Raw genomic sequence first — 23840 nt, 5'->3', positions numbered from 1 at the left:
CAAAGAATTTCGCTAACAATAAAATCAAAAAGCGACTCACCTCTAGTGTTAGTATCCGAGCTCCCCCAGATCAAATGTCGCGAGTTGGCGTCCGAGCCGATGATGACATCAGCACCATTCCGGGACGCTTCATCCAAGGCCCTCTTTAGTAATGCGGGAGGTGGCTCCACCTCATCGTCGTGAGGCATATACGCAGCGACTAGCCAGATACTCCCGGTATCGCACTCTAGTTTTGCTGTAACTACGTCAGCGTTGCCGAAATTAGGTAAAAGAAATACCGTTAGATCGTTTCTGACCAGCATACAGGCTCTATTTCTACCTGCATCCTTGGCCGCCAGCAGCTTGTGGCCCTTTGTCCTTAGTCCCGATATTCCGTCCCTAGTTAGCCACGGTTCTTGGATCAGGAGCACATCGGCTTCGTCGTGCTCCAGACGAAGCAGTAGATTGGCGGAGGCCGCCTTTGCGTGAACGTGGAATCTCATCCTTCAGACTATCCTCCAGAAGCGCCAGTTCAGCGCTTAGATCGTGGTCGACCCGCACCTCCTCAAACAATTGTTCGAGGCTGAAGACGGAGTCGTCGATCGACGATCCGCTTCCAGTACTCGCCACGTCCGAGAGGTTTGGGTCGTTTTCCCTGGTCGCTTGACCATCGCTAACGCCTTCTCCCCCGCATCTACAGCTTGAGCGCCATCAGCCCTGGAGCACCTTCAGTACCACCATTTCGAACCCATAGCTGATGGCTCCCTTGGTTTTGCTAAGAGGACCGATGGACTCCGCGTTAAGCATTATCAGCGCTTGCCGATTTGGTTCATCGGTTCTCTCCAGCCTTATTACCCTCCAGTCATGCGCGGGGAGTGAGGGGTTGCAGTACCTGAGGATTTCCTCTATCTCCTTCGCAGTAGACGGTTCGGCCGGCAGCCAGACGCGAGCCCTAGGGCGAAGAGGAAGATCCTTTTTGTCCATGGCCTCCAGTCTGGCCCCCTTCCAAACCTCCCCCACCAGGGAGACTGCCTTCTTGTATAAGATGGCCGATCTTTCATCGGCGCATCGAGTAAGCTTGTGCAGCCCATGGTGCCAACCGGCACTAACGCATTTTGGGGGTGGCCCAGGGTTTTCCTTGACCACCCTGAGAAAGACCGAAGAGATCGCCGCCGCTACTCTCTTCCATTCTTCATGGGAGATAGCCCCGTCCTCCCTGCTGCGGTCGAGCACGCCAAGTATCCTTGCGCCAGCACCTTTAGCAATCTCACTGAAGGTTGGCGCCGCCCCCGTTCTCGGTTTTTTGCCAAGGGAGGTTTCTCCCTCGTGCGATCTTTGCCGCTTAACCGCTGGTTCCTGTCTGTTCCGGGTGTCGATTTCGATGCCCCTTCACCTCCCTTCGTCACCTTCTCGTCCGTGTTTAATTGTAATGTGTCCATGCTATAAGGGTCCCCACTCAGAGCCGCTATCCGACCCCCGGAGAGGTAGTCGCCTTTAATGGTCCCAAGGTTGTCTCAGTGATGAGGCCAAGGCGAGGGTTGACGTACGCCCTTATGAGGCAATGCGTTCAGAGCCGACCAGCGTAAAGAAGGAGTCCTCTCAACTTACACCTACCACGCCAACTTAATGACGACGGGGGGGGGAACGTACTCTGAGGTCTGCCAAGGTTTTAACGGGACGGAGGCAGTTTCGACATTAGCCCGACAGCCATTTCTGATGGGTGTCACCCCAACATACTCAGGTGCTAGAATGCCGCCACCACCAGCCCAGGGTTCTAACAGATCCAGATAAGTTTCCTATTCTAAAAACCAGTTCGATGCCAGAAAAAGTCGCCAAGGGAGTTGTAAGGCCGTGAAGGCCGCAGGCCATTTGGCGTTACCCAGGATGCACCAGCGTGGAGGCGACCTGCACAAGAAGAAAAATAAATGCATTTACAAGCAGCGATGCCAAATAATTTTCCGGCAGAAGAGACAAAGTCGTCTCTTTTAGAGCTCAAACCTATTGGGTTCCTTAAAAACATTTGCGTAACAGTCAGAAATTTCTTATGGTATGTGGTGAGCATTTGTACAACTCTGGTGTGTGAAACTATCGGAATAAATGACTTTTTGAAAGTATTTTCAACCTTTTTTGCAACTATTTCTGTAACCTCTTTACTGCTAGGTTCATAGTTGTCGCCTCGGAGTCGCCCTATACGAAATCTTTCAAACTGATAACACAAAAGAACATTCTGGAGAGAGTATAAGTGATAGCACTCGGCGAAATTATCGACAAGAGTGAAGGAACTCGATGAAAAAATATTTATGTGGAGACCAGTCCGAACGTGTCGTATGGCGCAGGGAAATGAATGTAAGTGATAGAACTCGGCGAAAACTCCGACAAGAGTGAAGGAACTCGTTGAAGAAATATTTGTGTGGAGACCTATCCGAACGTGTTTTTGGCGTAGGTGAATGAATGTGAGTGATAGCACTCGGTGAAATCAACGTCAAGAAGTATGGAAGCAAGCCGATTTTCACCTTGCGCTGTGGCGCGCCGTATTTTCGCTCGTATCTCGGGAACGGTTCGTCCTACGGCCATGATATACCATTTCGGTAGCAAATGACGTGACAAATAACATTTTGCCATGAGATGCGTATTTCAGGCGCTAGGTAGACAATTTCAGGATTTTAGGCGAATTTCCGAAATTTCAAGGACGGAGTTGGGGTTGTAGATGTAATCCGATCTCAAAACAAAAAGTTGCATTGGAATCAGGAAGAACTAAGGCAACTTTTCCGCACTATTAGAAATCCCGAATCGAAAAAAGTCCGGACCACCCTAGTATACAGCAATGCGTATATATGTATACTCGTATATATTGTATAAACGAGAGATTTAGTAAATTAGACACTAGTGAAGCAAGTTAAGTGTGATACTCCATAGATATGGTAGAAGAGATCAAAAACATTACTCAACAAATCTGAAGGAAAAATTTACGACTAATATGCAAAGAGGTCTGTGGCGTATTTGAGGTGTCCTAATTAGAAGTTCAAAATTTTCCTATATGTACAGCTATTTGGCAGTTTAGTAAATGGTCGTGGTTTGAAATCCAACTCAGAATCAAAAGGATATACTGCGACATTGACATAGGACAGAGAATCAAGAGACAGCGACCAGGTCATGTTGTTCGGATGGAAGAGAATACGCCAGATTTGAAGGTTCTGGATTCAGGGTTGTGCGCTGGGTTTGGGACCCGCCACGTAAAAAAACACCCCCAATGAAAAACAACAATCAGCCTCGGATGAGAGACCCCCCTTTGATGACGACCATGGCAAACGAAATAAGGACTACGAATTGAGGGCATGCACCTGGAATGTCCGGTCCCTTAATTGGGAAGGTGCCACTGCCCAGCTGGTTGATGTCCACGTGCAAATAAAGGCTGACATCACCGCCGTTCAAGAAATGCGATGGACGGGACAAGGACAAAGACGAGTAGGTCCTTGCGACATTTACTACAGTGGACATATAAAGGAGCGCAAGTTTGGTGTTGGATTCGTGGTAGGAGAGAGACTCCGTCGCCGAGTACTATCATTCACTCCGGTGAATGAACGTCTAGCCACAATACGTATCAAAGAGAGGTTCTTCAACATATCGCTGATTTGCGCCCACGCCCCGACGGAAGAGAACGACGATGTGACCAAAGATGCCTTTTATGAGTGCTTGAAGCGCACTTATGAGAGTTGCCCCGCCACGATGTCAAAAACGTACTTGGCGACTTCAACGCCAGGGTGGGCAAAGAAGGTGTCTTTGGCACTACGGTCGGTAAATTCAGCCTCCACGAGGAAACATCCTCAAATGGGTTGAGGCTGATCGACTTCGCCGGGGCCCGAAATATGGTTATCTGTAGTACTAGATTCCAGCATAAGAAGATACATCAAGCTACCTGGCTGTCTCCGGATCGAAAAACCACCAACCAGATCGATCATGTTGTGATAGACGGAAGACACAACTCCAGTGTTTTAGATGTGCGTGCGCTCCGAGGTCCTAACATCGACTCGGACCACTATATTGTTGCAGCCAAAATTCGCACCCGCCTCTGTTCAGCAAAAAACGCACGCCAACAAACACAAGGAAGGTTCGACGTCGAGAAGCTGCAATCACAACAGACAGCCGAACGATTTTCTACTCGGCTTGCACTCCTGCTCTCTGAGAGCACTCGTCAACAACTCGGTATAAGGGAACTGTGGGACGGCATTTAAAACTCCTAACGTAGAGCTGCATCCGAAACCATTGGTTTTCGGAAAGTGCAAAAGAACAGCTGGTACGACGAGGAGTGCCATGTCGCAGCGGAGAGAAAACAGGCTGCCTACCTCGCAACGTTACGATCGACCACAATACGTGCGGGATGGGATAGATACCGAGAGTTGAAGAGGGAAGCGAGACGCATTTGCAGACAGAAAAAGAAAGAGGCCGAAATGCGTGAGTATGAAGAGCTTGATAAGCTAGCCGACAGGGGTAATGCTCGAAAATTCTACGAAAAGATGCGGCGGCTTACAGAAGGTTTCAAGACCGGAGCATAATCTTGTAGAACCCCCCAAGGTGATCTAGCCACCGATGCCCAGAGCATACTTAAATTATGGAGGGAACACTTCTCCAGCCTGCTGAATGGCAGTGAACGCACAACACCAGAAGAAGGCGAACCCGATACCCCAATCGATGACGATGGAGCAGACGTTCCATTGCCCGACCGTGAAGAAGTTCGAATAGCAATTACCCGCCTGAAAAACAACAAAGCGGCAGGGGCCGATGAATTGCCGGCCGAGCTATTCAAACACGGCGGCGAAGAACTGATAAGGAGCATACATCAGCTTCTTTGTAAAATATGGTCGGATGAAAGCTTGCCCAACGATTGGAATTTAAGTGTGCTATGCCCAATCCATAAAAAAGGATACCCCACAATCTGCGCCAACTACCGTGTGATAAGCCTCCTCAACATCGCGTACAAGGTTCTATCGAGCGTATTGTGTGAAAGATTAAATCCCAAACTGATTGGACCTTATCAGTGTGGCGTCAGACCTGGTAAATCAACAACCGACCAGATATTCTCCATGCAACAAATCTTGGAAAAGACCAGTGAAAGGAGAATCGACACTCACCACCTATTCGTCGATTTCGAAGCTGCTTTCGACAGCACGAAAAGGAGCTGCCTCTATACCGCGATGTCTGAATTTGGTATCCCCGCAAAACTAATACGGCTGTGTAAACTGACGTTGAGCAACACGAAAAGCTCCGTCAAGATCAGGAAGGACCTCTCCGAGCCGTTCGATACCAAACGAGGTTTCACACAAGGCGACTCCCTATCGTGCGACTTTTTCAATCTGCTGCTGGAGAAAATTATTCGAGCTGTAGAACTGAATCGAGTACAATCTTTTATAAGAGTGTACAGCTGCTGGTGTATGCCGATGATATTGATATCATCGGTCTCAACACCCGCGCCGTTAGTTCTGCTTTCTCCAGACTGAACAAGGAAGCAAAATGGGTCTGGCAGTGAACAAGGGCAAGACGAAATATCTCCTGTCATCAAACAAACAGTCGTCGCACTCGCGACTTGGCCCCCACGTCACTGTTGACAGTCATAACTTTGAAGTTGTAGATAATTTCGTCTATTTAGGAATCAGCATTAACACCACAAACAATTTCAGCCTGGAAATCCAACGCAGGATTACTCTTGCCAATAGGTGCTACTTCGGACTGAGTAGGCAATTGAAAAGTAAAGTCCTCTCTCGGCGAACAAAAGCCAAACTCTATAAGTCGCTCATAATTCCCGTCCTGCTATATGGTGCAGAGGCTTGGACGATGACAACAACCGATGAGTCGACGTTGCGAGTTTTCGAGAGAAAAGTTCTGCGAAAGACTTATGGTCCTTTGCGCGTTGGCCACGGCGAATATCGCATTCGATGGAACGATGAGCCGTACGAGATATACGACGACATTGACATAGTTCAGCGAATTAAAAGACAGCGGCTACGCTGGCTAGGTCATGTTGTGCGGATGGATGAAAACACTCCAGCTCTGAAAGTATTCGACGCAGTACCCGCCGCCGGAAGCAGAGGAAGAGGAAGACCTCCACTCCGTTGGAAGGACCAAGTGGAGAAGGACCTGGCTTCGCTTGGAATATCCAAGTGGCGCCACGTAGCGAAGAGAAGAAACGACTGGCGCGCTGTTGTTGACTCGGCTATAATCGCGTAAGCGATGTCTACGCCAGTAAAGAAGAAGAAGTGTAATAAAAACTTGAAATTTCGATAAACACTGATCTTAGATAATTTTGGTTCGACTACAGAGAAAATTTTTGAAATTTGATTTGATGAGTTATATTTTATAATTTGAGGTGATAGTTGTTCTCTGATTTAATAGTATGAAATTATTATTTGCAGGTACCTTCATGCAATTGGTAAATCAGTTTGGAAGAAGTGGAAGAAACGGTATTTCGTGTTAGTTCAGGTGTCCCAGTACACATTCGCAATGTGTAGCTACAAAGAGAAGAAGTCTGAACCATCGGAAATGATGCAATTGGATGGATATACAGTGGATTACATAGAAGCGGCGAGCGGTAGGTGGTTTAAATTAATACCCCAGAACCGTAACAGAAAACATCCTTTTCTTTCTTTTGCATTGCAGCCAATTTAATGTTTGGCATAGACTTAAATGGAGGCCGTTATTTTTTCAATGCAGTTCGAGAAGGTGATAGTATTGTTTTTGCCTGCGATGATGAAAATGAATGTAGTCTTTGGGTCATGGCTATGTATAGGGCTACGGGGCAATCGCACAAACCTACACCTCCAGTAACCCAGGATAAAAACTCGGCGATATCAAAAATACAAGGCGGTAATATATATGTACATCTGAATAATAAAACTTAAGATTATTGCTGTAATTTTATTATGAGGGAGATAACCCTCTGGGAATATATTATAATTTTTATTATTCCACATCAAATAGGAACCTGGAACAATGCTTAATTATAAACCTTATTTTTGTTTCAAAGCGCAGATGCCGACAAAGCTCGAAAGCATGGAATGGAAGATTATATAAGTGCAGATCCTTGCTCATTCGACCACGCTAGTCTTTTCAAAGTACTACAAAATCTCACGCTCGAGTATCGCCTTAACGATCCTTATGCGTCATTGGTACGTTAAATAAGCGAAAAAAAAAAATAATTATAGGAATGAATTTATCTTCAACAAATTAATTCTGGCAATCTTACAGGGTTGGTTCAGTCCTGGCCAGGTCTTTGTGCTCGATGAATATTGTGCGCGATATGGAGTGCGTGGTTGTTACAGACATCTCTGTTATTTATCAGATTTGTTAGATCTTGCAGAAAAGCAGTATATGATCGACCCCACGTTGATACATTACTCGTTTGCGTTTTGTGCTAGCCATGTGCACGGAAATAGGTACATACGAATATATACTTAAAAGTAGTTATTCTATAGAAAGATGATGGTCTCTTATATTAATAGACCCGATGGCGTTGGCAGCATAACGCACGAGGAAAAGGAAAAGTTCGCTGAAATTAAAGAGCGACTTCGGATATTACTTGAGCATCAAATAACGAATTTTCGCTTCTGTTTTCCATTTGGTCGTCCGGAAGGTGCTTTAAAAGCTACCTTGTCTCTCTTAGAGCGTGTACTCATGAAAGACATTGTTACACCCGTACCACCAGAAGAAGTACGTATGATGATTAAGAAGAGTTTAGAAACAGCAGCCCTAGTTAATTATACACGACTATCTTCTGAAGCGAGAATTGAAGGTACGTAAAGGATATAATATTAAAATTGCATGCTTCATTTCAAATATATTCATATTTCAATATCTTAGATATTTATTTTATAAAGTTAATTGAGAAAGTTGAAAGTTTCCATACACGTTATAGAAGTTATGTCAATGTGTCATGTCAATTACAGCAAATTTGCCTATTTCTGTCATTAAACTAAAGCGTGTTCAAGAAAGTATTCCCACTTAATGTAATAAAGACATTTAGTTAAGTTCAGTTAGTCGAAAAATCCAACGCCACTCACTGCTAGCGGCGTGCCTTGGAAGGGTTTTGGCTGAATAATATTGTGGCTAACACGAATGCTAGAATAAAAGAGAATCTACGGCAAAATGCCAGAAACTACGCGACACTGAAACGTATGTTCGTAATGATGTACTAAATATATAAGGGCTGGAAGACTGGCAGCAGACACAGTTAGTGTTGCCGAGAAAAAAGTAAATGAGCTGTAAGTATTTCTCCTAAAATATCCACGCAGAAACTGCTTGGTGTGTATTATGTTCCATAAGAGGAAAATTACAGGCCTCACTATGAACGTATTCGCTTGGAGACAAGGGATATCCCGAGGTAGTCCGAAGTGTAGTGTTCTGACTAGTATTCTTCAGCTATATCCTGACCGACAGGGGTAATTCTCGAATATTCTACGAAAAAATGCGGCGAGTAGCAAAAGGTTTCAAGCATGCACAACGATTGGAACTTAACTGTGCTCTGACCAATTCACAAAAAGGTAGATCCCACAATGCGCCAACTGGGATAAGCCTCCTCAACATCGCGTATAAGGTTCTATCGAGCGTATTGTTTGTAAGATTAAAGCCCACCGTCAACAGACTGATTGGAACTTATTAGTGCGGCTTTAGAGCTGGCAAATTAATAACCGACCAGATATTCACCATGCGTCAAATCTTGGAAAAGACCCGTGAAAGGAGAATCCACACACACCACCTCTTCGTCGATTTCAAAGCTTTCGACAGCACGAAAAGGAGCTGCCTTTATACCGCGATGTCTGAATTTGGTATCCCCACAAACTAATAGGACTATGTAAACTGACGTTGAGCTACACCAAAAGCTACGACAGGGTCGGGAAGGACCTCTCTGAGTCGTTCGATGCCAAACGAGGTTTCAGACAAGGCGGCTCTCTATCGTGCAACTTATTTAATCTGCTGCTGGAGAAAATAATTTGAGCTGCAGAACTTAATCGAGCAGGTACAATCTTTTATAAGAGCGTACAGCTGCTGGCATATGCCGATGATATGGCTTGGACGATGACAACAACGACGTTGCGAGTTTTCGAGAGAAAGGCTCTGCGAAAGATTTATGGTCCTTTGTGCGTTGGCCACGGCGAATATCGCATTCGATGGAACGATAAGCTATATGAGATATACGACGCCATTGACATAGCTCAGCGAATTAAAAGACAGCGGCTACGCTGGCTAGGTCATGTTGTCCGGATGGATGAAAACACTCCAGCTCTGAAAGTATTCGACGCAGTACCCGCCGGAGGATGCAGAGGAAGAGGAAGACCTCCACTCCGTTGGAAGGACCAAGTGGAGAAGGACCTGGCTTCGCTTGGAATATCCAATTGGCGCCACGTAGCGAAAAGAAGAAACGACTGGCGCGCTGTTCTTAACTCGGCTATAATCGCATAAGCGATGTCTACGTCAATAAAGGAGAAGAAGATATCCAGGTGACATTGTGGCTGCGGAATTAACCAGTCGGCACCCTGTGGAGTAGGCCAAGAGTTCCCTCTGATTACCTTCATGAAAACAGCGGAAATGGCTGTAGCTACCGTTTTTCATTATTCTCGTGAGATGGCACTATCCTCCCTACTGCCATCGATTTTGCTAATCTTTGGGGCATTGTGGAGTTTTCTCGACCTGTACCTACCTCACCAACTAAGTGCTGATGTGAAGGAAACGTATTCTGATTCCATGGCTTTAATGGGATGGAAGTAGTACAACATTAGCCCATCAGTCAGTATTGCTGAGTGTCATCACCAGTCCAGGCTTCAAACCGTAATCGAAAAGTTAATTCCTAACTATAACCCATGTAGAAGGTAAGGGTCAGTTCAGTTTTGGTAAGGCAGTGGAGGTCGTAGATTGGCATTTAACAGGACGCACCAACACGACCTGCACTATATCCCAACAGACAAAGTACTTTCATCATATAGCTGATGTGAAAGTTAAAGTTTATTTAACCTCCCCTATAAAAATATACTAAACACTCTGGCGCATTGCAAGGTTTTTGGGGACTGAAAACTAAAGAATATATCAAACTAGCCTAAATCCGCGGATCTGTTCGCTCCTTATTGTCAAGCATATCATTAATCAATATAAAAATATAATGAAAAAGTTAATTTGACAATCTACATTTTTTATTGTTTTCGTAAACCACTTAAGGAAAAGTGCAAACATAAATATATTATATGTAACAATATTTTCCTAAATATCTTATCACTTGATATAAATAATTGGGGTACTCACAACGTAAAATCATAAAATCATAAGTTTTTATACTAGTTTCAAAAATTTGTTATTGCATTGCATACAAAAATAAGCTAACGCAAATACAACTCTGAACGCTTTGTTTTCGGATCGTTATAACTTATAACTTTATAAGACTATATGAAACCCCTAAATATTTTACATATTACACAGTTTTTGCAGAATACTGCTTCTTGTTACAGCGTATAACGCCTTATGTCTAATCATATAGTAAAATCGACGGCTAAAACGTAGAGCGTAACACCCGTAAGAAAACTCAAACTTGATTATTACCGTACCGTTTGTGAGCTATTATGCACTTATCTCAAATAAGGATTCAACTTTTTCTTGTTCAGTAACAACTATTAGTATAAACCCTATATACTTGTATAACAGGTGGCGCAAAATAACCGTTCAATTTTTTTACATCAAGTCACGAATATCATGTAAATGGCCGCCACCACAGTTGATTGTCATTTGAGCCCTTTTTATGGCATTTTCAATCACTTTGGCCAGAACTTCCGGCGATAGGTCCTCACATTCTTGACGGATATTATCTTTAAGAGCTGCAAGAGTCTCAGGCTTGCTGACATAAACCTGCGACTTCAAATCAGGCGATCTTGCTGGCCAGTGCAAATCGCCAAAACGGGGATTCAGCATATCGTTTGTGGCACGCAGTGTAGCGTACCATTGTTTATATACATACGTGTATTTTGCATGTTTTTACTACACAAATGTCAAAACAGAACTGACATTAGAGGTCAATTGCAAAATTTATAGCATCTTCAAATAGGAGGATTAGTTTTGAGCCACCCTGTATAGTATATGTAAACAAAAATTTCTGTACCCTGTAAGCATTTTATTTATTTTTTGTTTATGTAAAAAAGTATTCAAATGATTTTTACATGAATATTGAAGATTTGCTTAAGATTGGAAATATAATTTTTTTGATATATGAATTGCTTTGACTTTACACTTGGAATCTCCAATTGGCGACAATTGTGCAGACAGGTCTTTTATTCTTTCGTTATTTATGCAATTTTATTCTTATTTTATTATGTATTCTTTTCTTTATGAAGGAAAAGTGCCAAGAGCCAGACGAGCAAATATACAGGATTTTTCCGGAAACCAATAGTTACAATTCTCTAAAAACTTTCAAAATATGCTCTCCGAAATAGCCTTCACACCCGAGATATATGATGCTTGGATCTTCTTTCACCGGCCTTTTCAGGCAAGAAAACAAAAAAGTCCGGTGGGCCACATCTGGGCTGTAGGGCGGCTGCTGAACCGTTGGGATGTTGGCCTTGGTTAGGTAGCTGTTCACAGGAAAGGCGGTGTGCCCTGTGATTGGGCGACTTCCAATCGGCAGCAATGTCTTGTCGGACCCGATTGACCCTCCGTTTGAGTCTGTTGAATACTTCCACGTGAAACTGGATAATGCCTTTGATCTCAAAAAAGACAATGAGCATCGTTTTCACTTTGGATTTGTTCATTCTTCCGGTCTTTAGCAACGACCTTTTCCCGGCCCTCTAAAAAGGCCTGGTGCCACCGAAACACACCACACCTTTGTAAAGCAACATCTGGGTAAGAATGCTTGATCATATCAAACGTCCCTGTCGCAGATCTACCGAGTTTCACCCAGAATTTAATCGCGTACCTCTGTTCTAACGAAAGTTGCATTTTCGGCTTACACCACTAACAGAAACACGTCGCTCGAAAATGTTTGTCCTGCCTCTCCAGGTGCTCGGAGACAACTGCCGCTCGTTAGCTAGGAACGCCCTCTACCGAATCCAGTCGGTGCGCGAGTTAATTTATTTACTCGTTAGGAATAAAATAAATATATAGTTTTAAGTCAACCAATGAGATTGGTTCTGACTAAACCTTCATTTGTATAATATTTCACCGTATACACATGTACTTCAATATTGAATATATTACACTTAAACTGTACAAGTGGTAACAGTCGATAATGATAAAGTGACCTCAAGGCTATTGTTCCAGTTGCTTATATAGGCTATGCTTATCGCTGCTCATACTATTGAGATGCTGGTTGTTTACTAGTAAATAACTATTTGGGTTGTTATTGCTTGTTGTACTGATAGTGCGCTTCTATTGTTCTAAGACAAAGTTGTTTTGATAATTTTTCGTTAATGTTACTGAAACTTAAGCTTGCAGTTAAAGGTTAAAGTATTAACTCTCCCCTCTCTTGTGAAAAATAGATCTCCTGATCTAGTTTGAATATTACAAATATACTTATTCCTAGGACTACAAGTACTCCTATAGTTATGAACATATTCTTGATTGGGTGTTCTTCAATTGGTATTAAAAATTTATTTAATTTTTTAATGTTGTCAAATTGATATTCGTTTTCTGATTCCAATATTTCAAGAATGTGAATTCTTTCGTTTCCATTAGCTATAATATAATCTTTAATTTCTTGTTCCTGGTTGTGGAATACAGGGTAGGCCATTTAAAGTTGACCCATTTGTTTCTAAAAAAAAAGAACAAAAGAAAACAATGTTTTTTGTTCATTTCAAAAATAATTTATTTTGGTCCAAGGGGATTTGTTTCAGCTAATATTTAAAAATTAGATCGCGTAAATGGGCACCTTTAGCTTTGACAGCTAAATGCACTCTTTTTTCGACATTTTCCATGACTTTGGCCAATGTTTCGGATGATATGGCGGCTGTTTCACGTCGAATGTTGGCTTTCAGTTGAGCTAAGGTCTTTGGCTTATTAGCGTATACCTTGGATTTCAAATAACCCCACAAATAAAAGTCTGGTGGCATCAAATCTGGTGATCTCGGTGGCCAGTCAACATCACCATTTTTCGATATCAATCGCCCGATGGCCCATTTGCCAAAATTAAGGCGTCGCGGATAATCAGCTGGGTTTAGTTTTTGTGCCATTTGAATTTTATATGGAAACATCTTCAAATCTTTATGAATTATGCGTCGGAGAGTGATGCGAGAGATGTCTAATTCCTGAGAGCGGCGATAACTCGATGTCGATGGAGTCTCCTCAATACTGGCTCGTACAGCTTCGATATTTTCATCAGAACGTCTTGTGCGTTGTCTGGATGCATGACTGGCATTACTGAGATTACCGGTGTTAACAAATTTTGCGTATAAAGACTTAATTGTGTTCTTAACTGGAGCACTTTTCACTTTATTGAGTTAACACAATTGAAAAGTTATTTTGAATATAAAGCTGAACAATTTCAGCGCGTTCTTTTGGAGTGTACTGTTCCATGGTATAAATTGCCTTCGAATGACGCTTCTAACGCGGTATGACATTAGCCGATTTGTCAGCGCTGTTAAAAGTTACAGCGTTGCCAGATAGGTCAACTTTAAATGGCCTACCCTGTACTTATGAGTCAATAATAATTGTTTCATTAAATAGGATTAAATTCAATCCTTCAATTGATTTTTCGTTTTTAATATATTTTCCTTGCAATACGACATTACCATGTCCTAAATCTATAATAGGTGCGTAATTTTCTTGGATAACATTGCAATGAGGTTCGTAACCTTCGATCATTAGTATTGTACAATTGTCATTAGGTTCTTGTTTACAAATATATTTATTTAAATTATTTTTACATTTGATGTTAATATTTTTTTTATCTTCACATTTACTTACGATTTTATTCATATCCAAAATGCCTTGACGATTGGATAATGGAGTAACTTTGTATGTTGGGCATTTCTTTTCAATGACTGGATATTTATAAATTACAATGAAAGTGTCGTCTCAATAACCGGTATACTAGTTTGTTTCTTTTCTAATATCCTTTCAATCTCGTCCGTATTTATTGCTGCTGAATAAAAATTTCAATTCTTCGCGAAATTAATTGTCATAGTTAAGTCAAATAACTCCTTGTATAATTTTTGCAATATAACTTTTTGTTTAATCGTCTCAATATTAAATGTTTTCAATATTATTTCAAAGTTGGAATTAATTTGTCTTTGTTTGTTATTATTTTCAATTATGTTGTTGAGTATTGTTGTAATTTTAATCAGATCGTCGTGGTCTGGGACTCCTGTGATAAATTTCAAAATCGATCCTAAGAAATCAAGATATCGTCTGGCTCGTCCATTATTCCGTAGTTGTTTTCTGAGGACTTCTATTCTGTTGAACAATGCTGTTTCTGTTGCGTCTTCACTAGGCATCTCTCCTTTATATTCGGCGATCTCGTAGTATGATTTAAGTATTTTGCTTAAGTTCGTCATATAGAATAGGTACTCATGTTCTTGATACAAAAATAATGGTGTCAGTCTCGGTTAACACGTACTTGCGATCTTGTAAGTCGGTTATTTCCTGAGCTAAGGATGTTGGTAGGATTAATGTTAGCGTTATCTTCATCATTGTTTCTGAGGTTGTCCTTGTGTACGATCTTCCCCTCCGTTGTTAAAATTGTGTCCTCACGATTCTCTTGTACTGTTTTCTTCAAATAGCGTGGATCGGTTTTGTTTCACATAAACTGTTTGTCCTGTTCTATATTCCCAATGTGTTCGTTTTTTATTAAGTATGCTCCTGCGTATTTTCGATCAGTTCTTTTATTTCTTCAGTCTTGCTACTTTCAAAAAATTATTCGATAGGTTTCCTTTTTGTGATGGAGTGTATTGTCCTATTTAGGGTTGTCGAAAAAATATCGATACATCGATATATCGATATAATTTTTTCCATATAACAATATTTTTAAGCGATATTTATTGTTTCGATATATCGAGGTATCGATATAATATTATAAGTATTGAAAAATATATAAAAACGATATTTTTATGATCAAAAATTTCTAAATCCTTTTTATACTAACTGTTTAATCCAAACAAATACTCCTGTGCATTACTCCCACAAATTACGTAAAGTAATAGAAGCGTAATGCAGAGGAATATCAACCGTCCCAACTTCACTCAACAGGCGAAAGAGGAGAAAAAGAAAACATCTTTTCCCGCGCTTTTTTACAAAAGGATTGTGGACACACTGCTCTTCAGAGTTAGGTGTCATACGAGATCTGATAATATTGCTTACCCCATTTAAGCAAGCTGTTGAAGAAATTAGCGGCGATCAGTACGCGACTTCAAGTTTGGTGATTCCCATTGCAAACTTACTTCAGAGAGGCCTTGAACAAATAAAGCCTTTCACCGAATTTGGTATTGCTGTTCAGAAGAGTTTGCTAAATTTAGTTATTGCAAAACTAAAACCACTAAAGCGACATTTACATCTGGCCAAAGCAACAATTTTAGACCCACGCTTAAGCGTATTCATTTTAGTTCCGCGCTAGCTGTTTCCAGTGCAATAACCGAGCTGTCAAAAGAAATACGTTTAGAACATAGGCGTAGAGGACAACTTTCGCCCACTCGCACTATCATAATTCCAAATTCCGAAAAATCATCGCCGTCGTTGTGGTCCGGACATGAACAAATTATGATAGATATTGCTGCAGCTTCAGTAAACTCTTTACTTTCAACTTCAACCGTTGATGGTATGCCTAGCGAACTAAAGCAATATCTAGATCAGCCTATAATACACAGAAAAGAGAATCCAACAAAATTCAAAATTTGTCATTTTACCCCAGTCCTTTCCGACATAGCTCTAAAGTATTTGATATCGCCTGCGTCCTCGGTTTCCTCGGAGAGAGTGGCATCTGTTGTGAATCTCGCAGTACCCAATAACAGAAGTCGGCTTACAGCCGAGCACGTAAATCATAGAGTTTTTCTTATGTCTGTATCAGATAAATATTGGTTTGATTAATAAATAATTAATGTTTTAATTGTTGTTCTTGATTTATTAAAAATTATGTCTATTGGTTAGTATTTATCTAGTAAGGTAAGATGATTAAAGTAGATTAGGCCAAATAATTTTTTTTTTTTCATATCATACCGATATATCGATATTTTTAAATAAAAATATCAATGTCGATATTGATATATTCAAAAATTACCGATACAATATATATCGATACTTTATTCCATTTCCAACATCCCTAGTCCTGTTGTATTCCTTGATTGCGTTGAATAGTTCTTTAGTCGCGGTTGATTTATTTTGTTGAATGCGAATTCTAGTAATTTCCAGAGTGGTTGAATGCAGCCGTTTAACTTGACCGTTCGATGTTGAATGGTTTGCTGCGGTCATTGAATGTTCAATATATACCCGTTGGAATAGAGCTTTTGCTGCTGTGCTATTAAATATAGTCTCGTTATGAGTACTTCCTCTAATATTTTGTAGAATTCTCTGTTGTCATTTAATTTTCTCATATATGCGTATTTTGAGTATCTACCTATGCATGAGAGATACATTGTTCTATCGATTTCAAATATGTCCATTTGGATTTGTGTGCTTATACCTTCGGGTTTGGGTGTTTTTGCAAAAACTTGTTTTGTCGGGTGGCGTTCGTATTTGTTCTCTTTACAAATGCTACAATTTCTAGTTAGTCGGATTACATCATTTTTTATATTTGGCCAATAGCAAGTTTCTAGTATCTCTAATGTATTATTTTTTTTGCGTTTTTATGTGCTTTTCCATGCGTATGTTGACATTGTTGCTCTTTCCAATGCATTTTGATCACATTTTTTATCACAATTTGTGTTTTAAATTGGTTCAGTGGAGCGCTGACATCTTTGATTCTGATTAACGATGATGATTCCTGCGAGTGTATTGAGTCGTTCGTAGTTACGTTTACTTGACGGCTGAGTGCGTCGGCTACTACATTTAAATCTCCTTTAACATATTTAATTTTTACTCCGTATTCTTCTATAAAATTTTTTCATCGTTTTAGTTTTGAATTTGGTTTGTCCTCTGATATTGAAAAAATTAGGGATTGATGATCGGTGTGAATAATAGTATTACTAGTGAGACCATACAGATAATTCCTAAGTTTCTTGAGTGCCCAAACGATTGCTAACATTTCTTTTTCGTTTGTTGAGTAATTTTGTTCAGTTCGCATTAATGTACGTGAAATGAATGCTATAAGTTTCTTGCCTTGTGGCAATACTCGTACAGCTCCAATCGCATGATTGCTTGACTCTGTAGTCAAATCAAATCCTTTTCCAAAATCTGGTTGGAATAATTCTATTTGTTCTTTTAGTTTATTTTTTAGTGCTTCAACTGCTTTAAGTGCTTCGTCATCTAATTTTACATGTACTGAGCTACTTTTATTTCTTTGAAATATTACCATTCTCTCCTCTTAGGTAGAGTGTTAATGGTTTCGTTACGGATACAAATCCTTTTATAAATTTTCTTTAATATGAAGTCATTCCCAAGAAAGATCTTCAAGTTTTTCAAATTTGTAGGGGTTTTGTACTTATCCATAGCTTCTATTTTTATAATTTATTCTTGTTAATTTTTTATTTTTCGCAATCAATACATTTCTTTCTATGTCTATCATTGCTTTCATTTGCTTTAACCTTTACTTCCTATCAAGAAATCTAAATATTGTAAGGAATCGAGTTCTAAAAATTCTATACTAAATCCTATTATATTCACTTTCTTTTTATATTTAATTAATGATTTACCGTGTAAAGTAGCGGCTTGCTTTTTACTTTCTACCTCTATCCTTTTTGCGTGAGGGAATTTTGGATTTACATAATTTTCTTCTGCACCACTATCAATTAAAATATACACTGAGTTACCTCCTTCTGTGGTCCTTACAAGCGTTGGTAACCCATGCCTTAGAATAAAACAATATTCTTCCTGTTCGTATTCTGTATTTGATTGTTGATCGTGTGTAATTTGATTGATCCGTTGATTCTTCGGTTGTATAATAGCATGACTTGTATTATCTCGTTCTCGTTTGTATCCCAATGCTCCTGCTACTTTCTTAAATGGATTTTGATAATTCTGTCGAGGCTGCGGATTTCATGGTGGTTGTTGCTGATTCTTGTTGTAACCTTGTCTCGTTGGTCTACCGAATATGGTGGATGAATCGATATCCATTGGTTCAACTGGGGGTTGTTGTTGACAAGAATAATTATTCTGATGTTGATTGCTGAAATTATGATTCTGATGATGGTTGTATCGTGGAATGTACTCGAGGTTAGTGATGAGCGATGTTTCACTACCGGTGATTTTTTCATTGTGATTGAAAAATCGCAAATCGCAACTGCGATCACATTTTATAAATAGCAGTTCGCTTCTATGAACTGCGATTGCGATCGCAGTTCGAACCTGCGAATTGCGATTGCGATAGCAGTTCACAATAAATTTGTGAAACTGTAATCTTTTAATAGTACATGCGATCGCAATAGCAAACAGCAGAACAGTAGCAGCTTCCTTCAGGGTATTGTATATATACATATATGCGTATATGCTATTTTTCGTCAAAGCGGTTTGAAGTTTTCAATATAACGTTCTTATAATTTTTAATAATGGCAGGAAATTTATCAAGGAAAAGAAGTGAAGTATGGCAGATGTTTGAAGTAGTAGATAAATATTTGCAAAATGCAATATTTGCAAAACAAAAATTTCATATAAAACATCTTTAACAACCAGAAGTTTCAACAGCTTATGGAATATTTTAATTTAATATAATTAAATTTTTAATTTTACTTATTTGAAAGCTTTTGTGATGAATTTAAAAAATTATCTTAGAGTACAAATTTAAACTCTTTTCATGGTTGCGATATTCATAAATACAACACTTAGTAATTAATTATATGAATTATAATAAAAATGGAGTTACTTTTACTGTTTTATATTTATATATTATTTTATTAAGAAGCCCTTATAATTATTTCGTTTAACCGAATATTATTTAATTTAAAACAAGGATTTTAATTAATTAATTTCAAAAAAAAAAATATGGAATAAAAAAATTACGGGTTTTTAATGTTTTCCCAAAGATCAGGAAACTCCCGTTATTAATTTGGTTTTGAAAATATTATTAGCGGGTATTCAAAACATTCTGATGGATTATGGAATTCCCGTCATTAGTTTTTCTTTGAATATATTAAAAGCGGATCATACCAACAGACAAATGAACTATGTAATAAGCTCTAAGTTTCAGGTAGCCGAACCGCTCCAACATTTGCGAAAATGTAGTGAAAAGAAAGGCGGAAAAACTTGTCTCGAGTTACAGGAACCAAAAAAGAATTTGCCGCCAATAACGACAAAAGGTTCCGTCGTTCCCACGACAGTCGGGTGTACGTAACTGGAAGGGACCCGGACTTTTATTCGGCCAAACACTGTCAAATCGGCAGAATCTGCCGCTACAACAACAATAACAAAAGGTCTCCGTTTGAACGCCGACTTAGTTGCGATCGCAATAGCAATATAAAATCACAGTTATTTAAAAATAGCAATCACTGAAATCACAGATATCGCTCATCTCTACTCGAGGTTCTGATGACGTGAATCATGTTGCATTGTACGGGCGATACTGTAGGCATCTGCTAATGTTGTGCAGGCTCGTGCATAGATGGCATTCTTGATAGCTACACTTCTCAGTCCAGTGACGAATGTTCTGATTGCTTTAGCTAGTGTGTCATCTCAATCTTGGATAGCACTACATTCAATGCTTGGTTCAGATTGTCATAATATACATGCAGTGGTAGTTCTTTTTGTTGTATTTTCGTCATCTCTTCCTCCAGGACGTATATTGATCGCCTGTCGGCATAGGAATCGTCTAGCCTATCGATGATGTCTTGGAAGTTTCTCTTTACGTTGTGGTTGATCAGGATCTGTGCTGCTTTGCCAGTAATTTTTCCTCTGATCATTATTAATGCTTGTTCATATATATTATGTCCTTCGAATTGTCGTATGTCTTCCATTAATGTGGTTGCTACTTTCCTCCAATTCCTGTATTCGTTGTAATCACCATTAAATTGTGTTATTGATTTAAACATATTCAGATCCACTTCTTCTGGTCTGGTGTAAGAACATATTTGCTCTGTTCATTGTGGAATGGTTGCACTTCTTCCTAATTGTAGTTCGGATAACTGTCGTTGCAGATCGGCGACTGCGTTGGTTAATGCAATTAAATTTGCTTGTTCTGTCATCTTGCTGATTTATTTGCTGATTTATTTTACTAAAGATCGGTCTCCAGTTGTATTCTTGGAGCGCTGCTTGATATAGTATTCTTTCTATGAAAGCGTGTTGCTTGCCAAGGATGGTATATTGATTTTTTACTTTCAAGTTGTTGTCGTATTAGGATTTTTATGTGAATCTCTTTTGATTGACGTTGTGTGGGATGATGCACTGGTAAACTTCTTGGATGAGTTAAATGAATCCTTTTTTTGTTTCCAGGGACTAGATTCTTCCTTTTCAGGCAGACTGACTAAGGATATTATAGATTATCCTTTTTTGTTGCTGCCCCACGTTGGGCGCCAGTTAATTAATTTAGGAATAAAATAAATATATAATTTTAAGTCAGCCAATGAGATTGGTTCTGACTGATCCTTTATTTGTATAATATTTCACCGTATACACATGTACTTCAATATTGAATATATTACACTTAAACTGTACAAATGTTACAAGTAGTAACTTGTTACTCGGTAGTCGATAATGATAAAGTGACCTCGAGGCTATTGTTCCTGTTGCTTTAAGGAGGTTTCTGGCGGATTGCTCGCGCAAATTGCGCATAACTTGCAGTTAATATTCCTTATTGACCGTTCTTCCCTGTGGCAAGAACTCATGATGCACCACGCCCTTGCAATCGAAGAAAACTGTCAGTAAAACTTTCACATTCGACCGAACTTCGCGCGCTTTTTTCGGTCTTGGTTCGTGCGGCAGCTTCCATTGAGATTATTGAGCTTTGGTTTCCACGTCATAACCATAAACCCACGATTCGTCACCAGTTATGACCCTCTGGAGCAAATTTGGGTCGTCGCGGACAGAATTTAACATCTCATTAGTAATGTTCATGCGATGCTATTTTTGGTCACAATTGAGCAATTTTGGTACGAATTTCGCGGCGACCCGTCTCATGCCCAAATCGTTAATAAAAATCAAATGGCACGAGCCAATCGATATGTTTAGGTCCTCAGCAACTTCTCTAACGGTGGTTCGACGATTGGCCAATACCATTTTCTCCACTTCATTAATTTTTTCGTCTGTTGTTGAAGTGCTCGGGCGTCTGGCACGCTTTTCGTCGTTCACATCTTCTCGGCCTTCTGAGAACATTTTTTACCACCGATAAACGTTGCTTCGGTCCAAGGTAGCTTCTCCGTATGCCACAGTCAACTTCGAAATGCATCCGTGCACTTAATTTCGTTTTTCACACAAAATTTGATACAGGTTCTTTGATCCATTTTTTTGAATAGGTAAAAATCGAAGACGATCCAAAACTCGTGCAAGCAAAGCAGCTGCCAACAATTAAATGAACATTCAAAATGGCCGAGCTTGTCGGCATAAGTGGGAGATATGAGTACCAACATAACGCCACAAAAACTTCGAAATTCGAATATACGTAACCCGCGAAAATTCAAAATTCGCGATGCTTTTTAAACACACCTCGAACAGGCTATGTTTATCGCTGCTCATACCATTGAGAAGCTGGTTGTTTGCTAGTAAATAAATATTTGGGTTATTATTGTTTGTTGTACTGATAGTGCGCTTCTCTTGTTCTAAGATAAAGTTGTTTTGATAATTTTTCTTTAATGTTACTGAAACATAAGGTTGTGGTTAAAGGTTAAAGTATTAACTCGCGCACGCTCTGAAGCACAGGTTGAACGGAAGAAAATCAGTCCCATTACTTTCCGGACAAACCCTGTAGGTTCACATAAAAATCTTTCACTTACCTTCTTGTTGTACGAACCTGCTTTACGATGGTACGATCATGCGTCTTTCAATCTTTTTTATTACCCTTTTTGGGATATTTTTTGGCACTATTGACAATTATGTTTTCTCCTTCGCACTCATTCCAATAAATCAAGAAATGAAAGAAACTTTTTCAAATCGCATTTAGGTAAACAAAAAATAACCCGAAAATGTGCGTTGGTGTTAGTGCATAGAGGAAAAATGTGTAGTTGGATAGAAATATTTGAGAAAAGTGGTTAGCGGTGGCTGGCAGGGTTGTTTATGCTGCATGATACGGCGTTGTATTTAAGTGTCCAATCAATATATGAGTGTGCGTGTGTGTTAATGTTATCTAATTTGGGATCGAATCGTTACATCCAGGAACGTATCACTCGTCACGTAAATAGTTGTACGAGGGCTGTCCGATAAATAACCGACCTAACCATGATGCACGCGACTTTTTCAATTTTTTTTTTTTATTTTTCTACATAGTCTCCTTGTAACTCCACACACTTCTCCCAGCGATGCTCCCATCTCTGCAACCCTTCCAAATAGTACTTGGCGTCTTTGTCTGCAAAATACGAGTTCACGAAAGAGATTGCCTCCTCATTTGACGAAAATCTCTGGCCGCCGAGCGCAGTTTTAAGTTGAGGAAACAAAAAAATGTCGCTTGGTGCTAGATCCGGTGAATAAGGTGGATGGTCAAGCAGTTCGAACCTCAGTTCGTGGATTTTCGCCATGGCGACTGTTGAGGTGTGAGATGGTGCGTTGTCTTTGTGGAACAAGACTTTCTTTTTTTTGCAAATGTGGCCGATTTTTCGAAATTCCTTCCTTTAGCTTGTCCAATAATGATGCGTAGTATGCTCCTGTTATAGTTTTTCCTTTTTCAAGATAGTCGATAAAAATAATTCCATGGCTGTCCCAAAAAACACTCGCCATCACTTTCCCAGCCGAATTCACAGCTTTAGGTTTTTTTGGGGCTGGTTCCCCCTTTTCAATCCACTGTTTAGATTGGTTTTTTGTTTCGGGCGTATAATGATGAATCCAAGTTTCGTCTACAGTTATCAATCGGCGCCAAAACTCGGTCTTATTGCCTCTAAACTGAGCCAACAGAGCGCTGGAAATGTTCATGCGCGCACGTTTGTGGTCTAGCGTAAGCAAACGCGGCACCCAACGCTCGGACAGCTTTCTCATGCCCAAATCTTGGTTTAATATGTGACAAACAGTTTCTTTTGACATCTTCATAATCTCAGCTATTTCCCTAACTTTAATCCGGCGGTCGTCTAGTACCAATTGATGAACTTTAGCGATGTTATCGTTAGTGGTTACAGTTTTTGGACGCCCAGGACGTTCATCACCTTCAAAGCTCCTGCGACCACGTTTAAATTCAGCTGCCCAAAATTTTACGGTGGTAAACGATGGTGCAGAGTCACCATACACAGAGTCCAACTCATCTTTGATTTGTGAAGGCGTATTGCCTTTCAAAAATAAAAAATTTAATTACAGCTCGATATTCAATTTTTTCCATTTTGGGGAAATCAGCGAAATAGACTCACAAAAACGACTGTCAACAGATAATTGCGCAAGATAAATTTCTGAAATTTTGGCGAGTAGCTATTATAATATGCACAATATGAAGTAGAAACTTTTTTTCAGATGTGCCGCTAGTTTCACGTTGAGGTCGGTTATTTATCGGACAGCCCTCGTATTTCCAATTCTGACATACGTGATCGTAATGCTTCTATCGTAATCTGACATGATGACATACATACGTGAACGAGTATACCCGTTCGTTCGAATAAAATGCCAATCGTAATAGACAAATTTATGAAAGCATG

General features: G+C 40.0%; 2 protein-coding genes across 22 annotated transcripts in view; one reads left to right on the top strand and one right to left on the bottom strand.

Moving 5' to 3' along the window:
* The window catches only part of LOC125779360 (zinc finger BED domain-containing protein 5-like), a 451651-nt gene that overhangs the window by 171424 nt on the left and 256387 nt on the right, over positions 1–23840 (bottom strand). The window lies entirely within an intron of this gene.
* LOC105221871 (calcium-dependent secretion activator) overlaps positions 1–23840 on the top strand; it is a 249448-nt gene that overhangs the window by 80102 nt on the left and 145506 nt on the right. For all 20 annotated transcript variants that reach the window (XR_007423219.1, XR_007423220.1, XM_049460126.1 and 17 more), the window contains 5 exons: positions 6387–6562; positions 6631–6837; positions 7003–7139; positions 7219–7406; positions 7473–7762. Coding sequence is in view for 18 of the 20 variants with exons in the window: in XM_049460126.1 (XP_049316083.1) it covers positions 6387–6562; positions 6631–6837; positions 7003–7139; positions 7219–7406; positions 7473–7762 (998 nt within the window). In the remaining 2 variants the exon portion in view is untranslated. The remainder of the gene's footprint in view (positions 1–6386; positions 6563–6630; positions 6838–7002; positions 7140–7218; positions 7407–7472; positions 7763–23840) is intronic.

This window comes from Bactrocera dorsalis, chromosome 6 (genome assembly GCF_023373825.1).
Source record: "Bactrocera dorsalis isolate Fly_Bdor chromosome 6, ASM2337382v1, whole genome shotgun sequence".
Lineage (NCBI taxonomy): Eukaryota > Metazoa > Arthropoda > Insecta > Diptera > Tephritidae > Bactrocera > Bactrocera dorsalis.
Note: the sequence above shows the minus strand (reverse complement) of the source record. Positions and strands in the feature narration are given on the sequence as shown.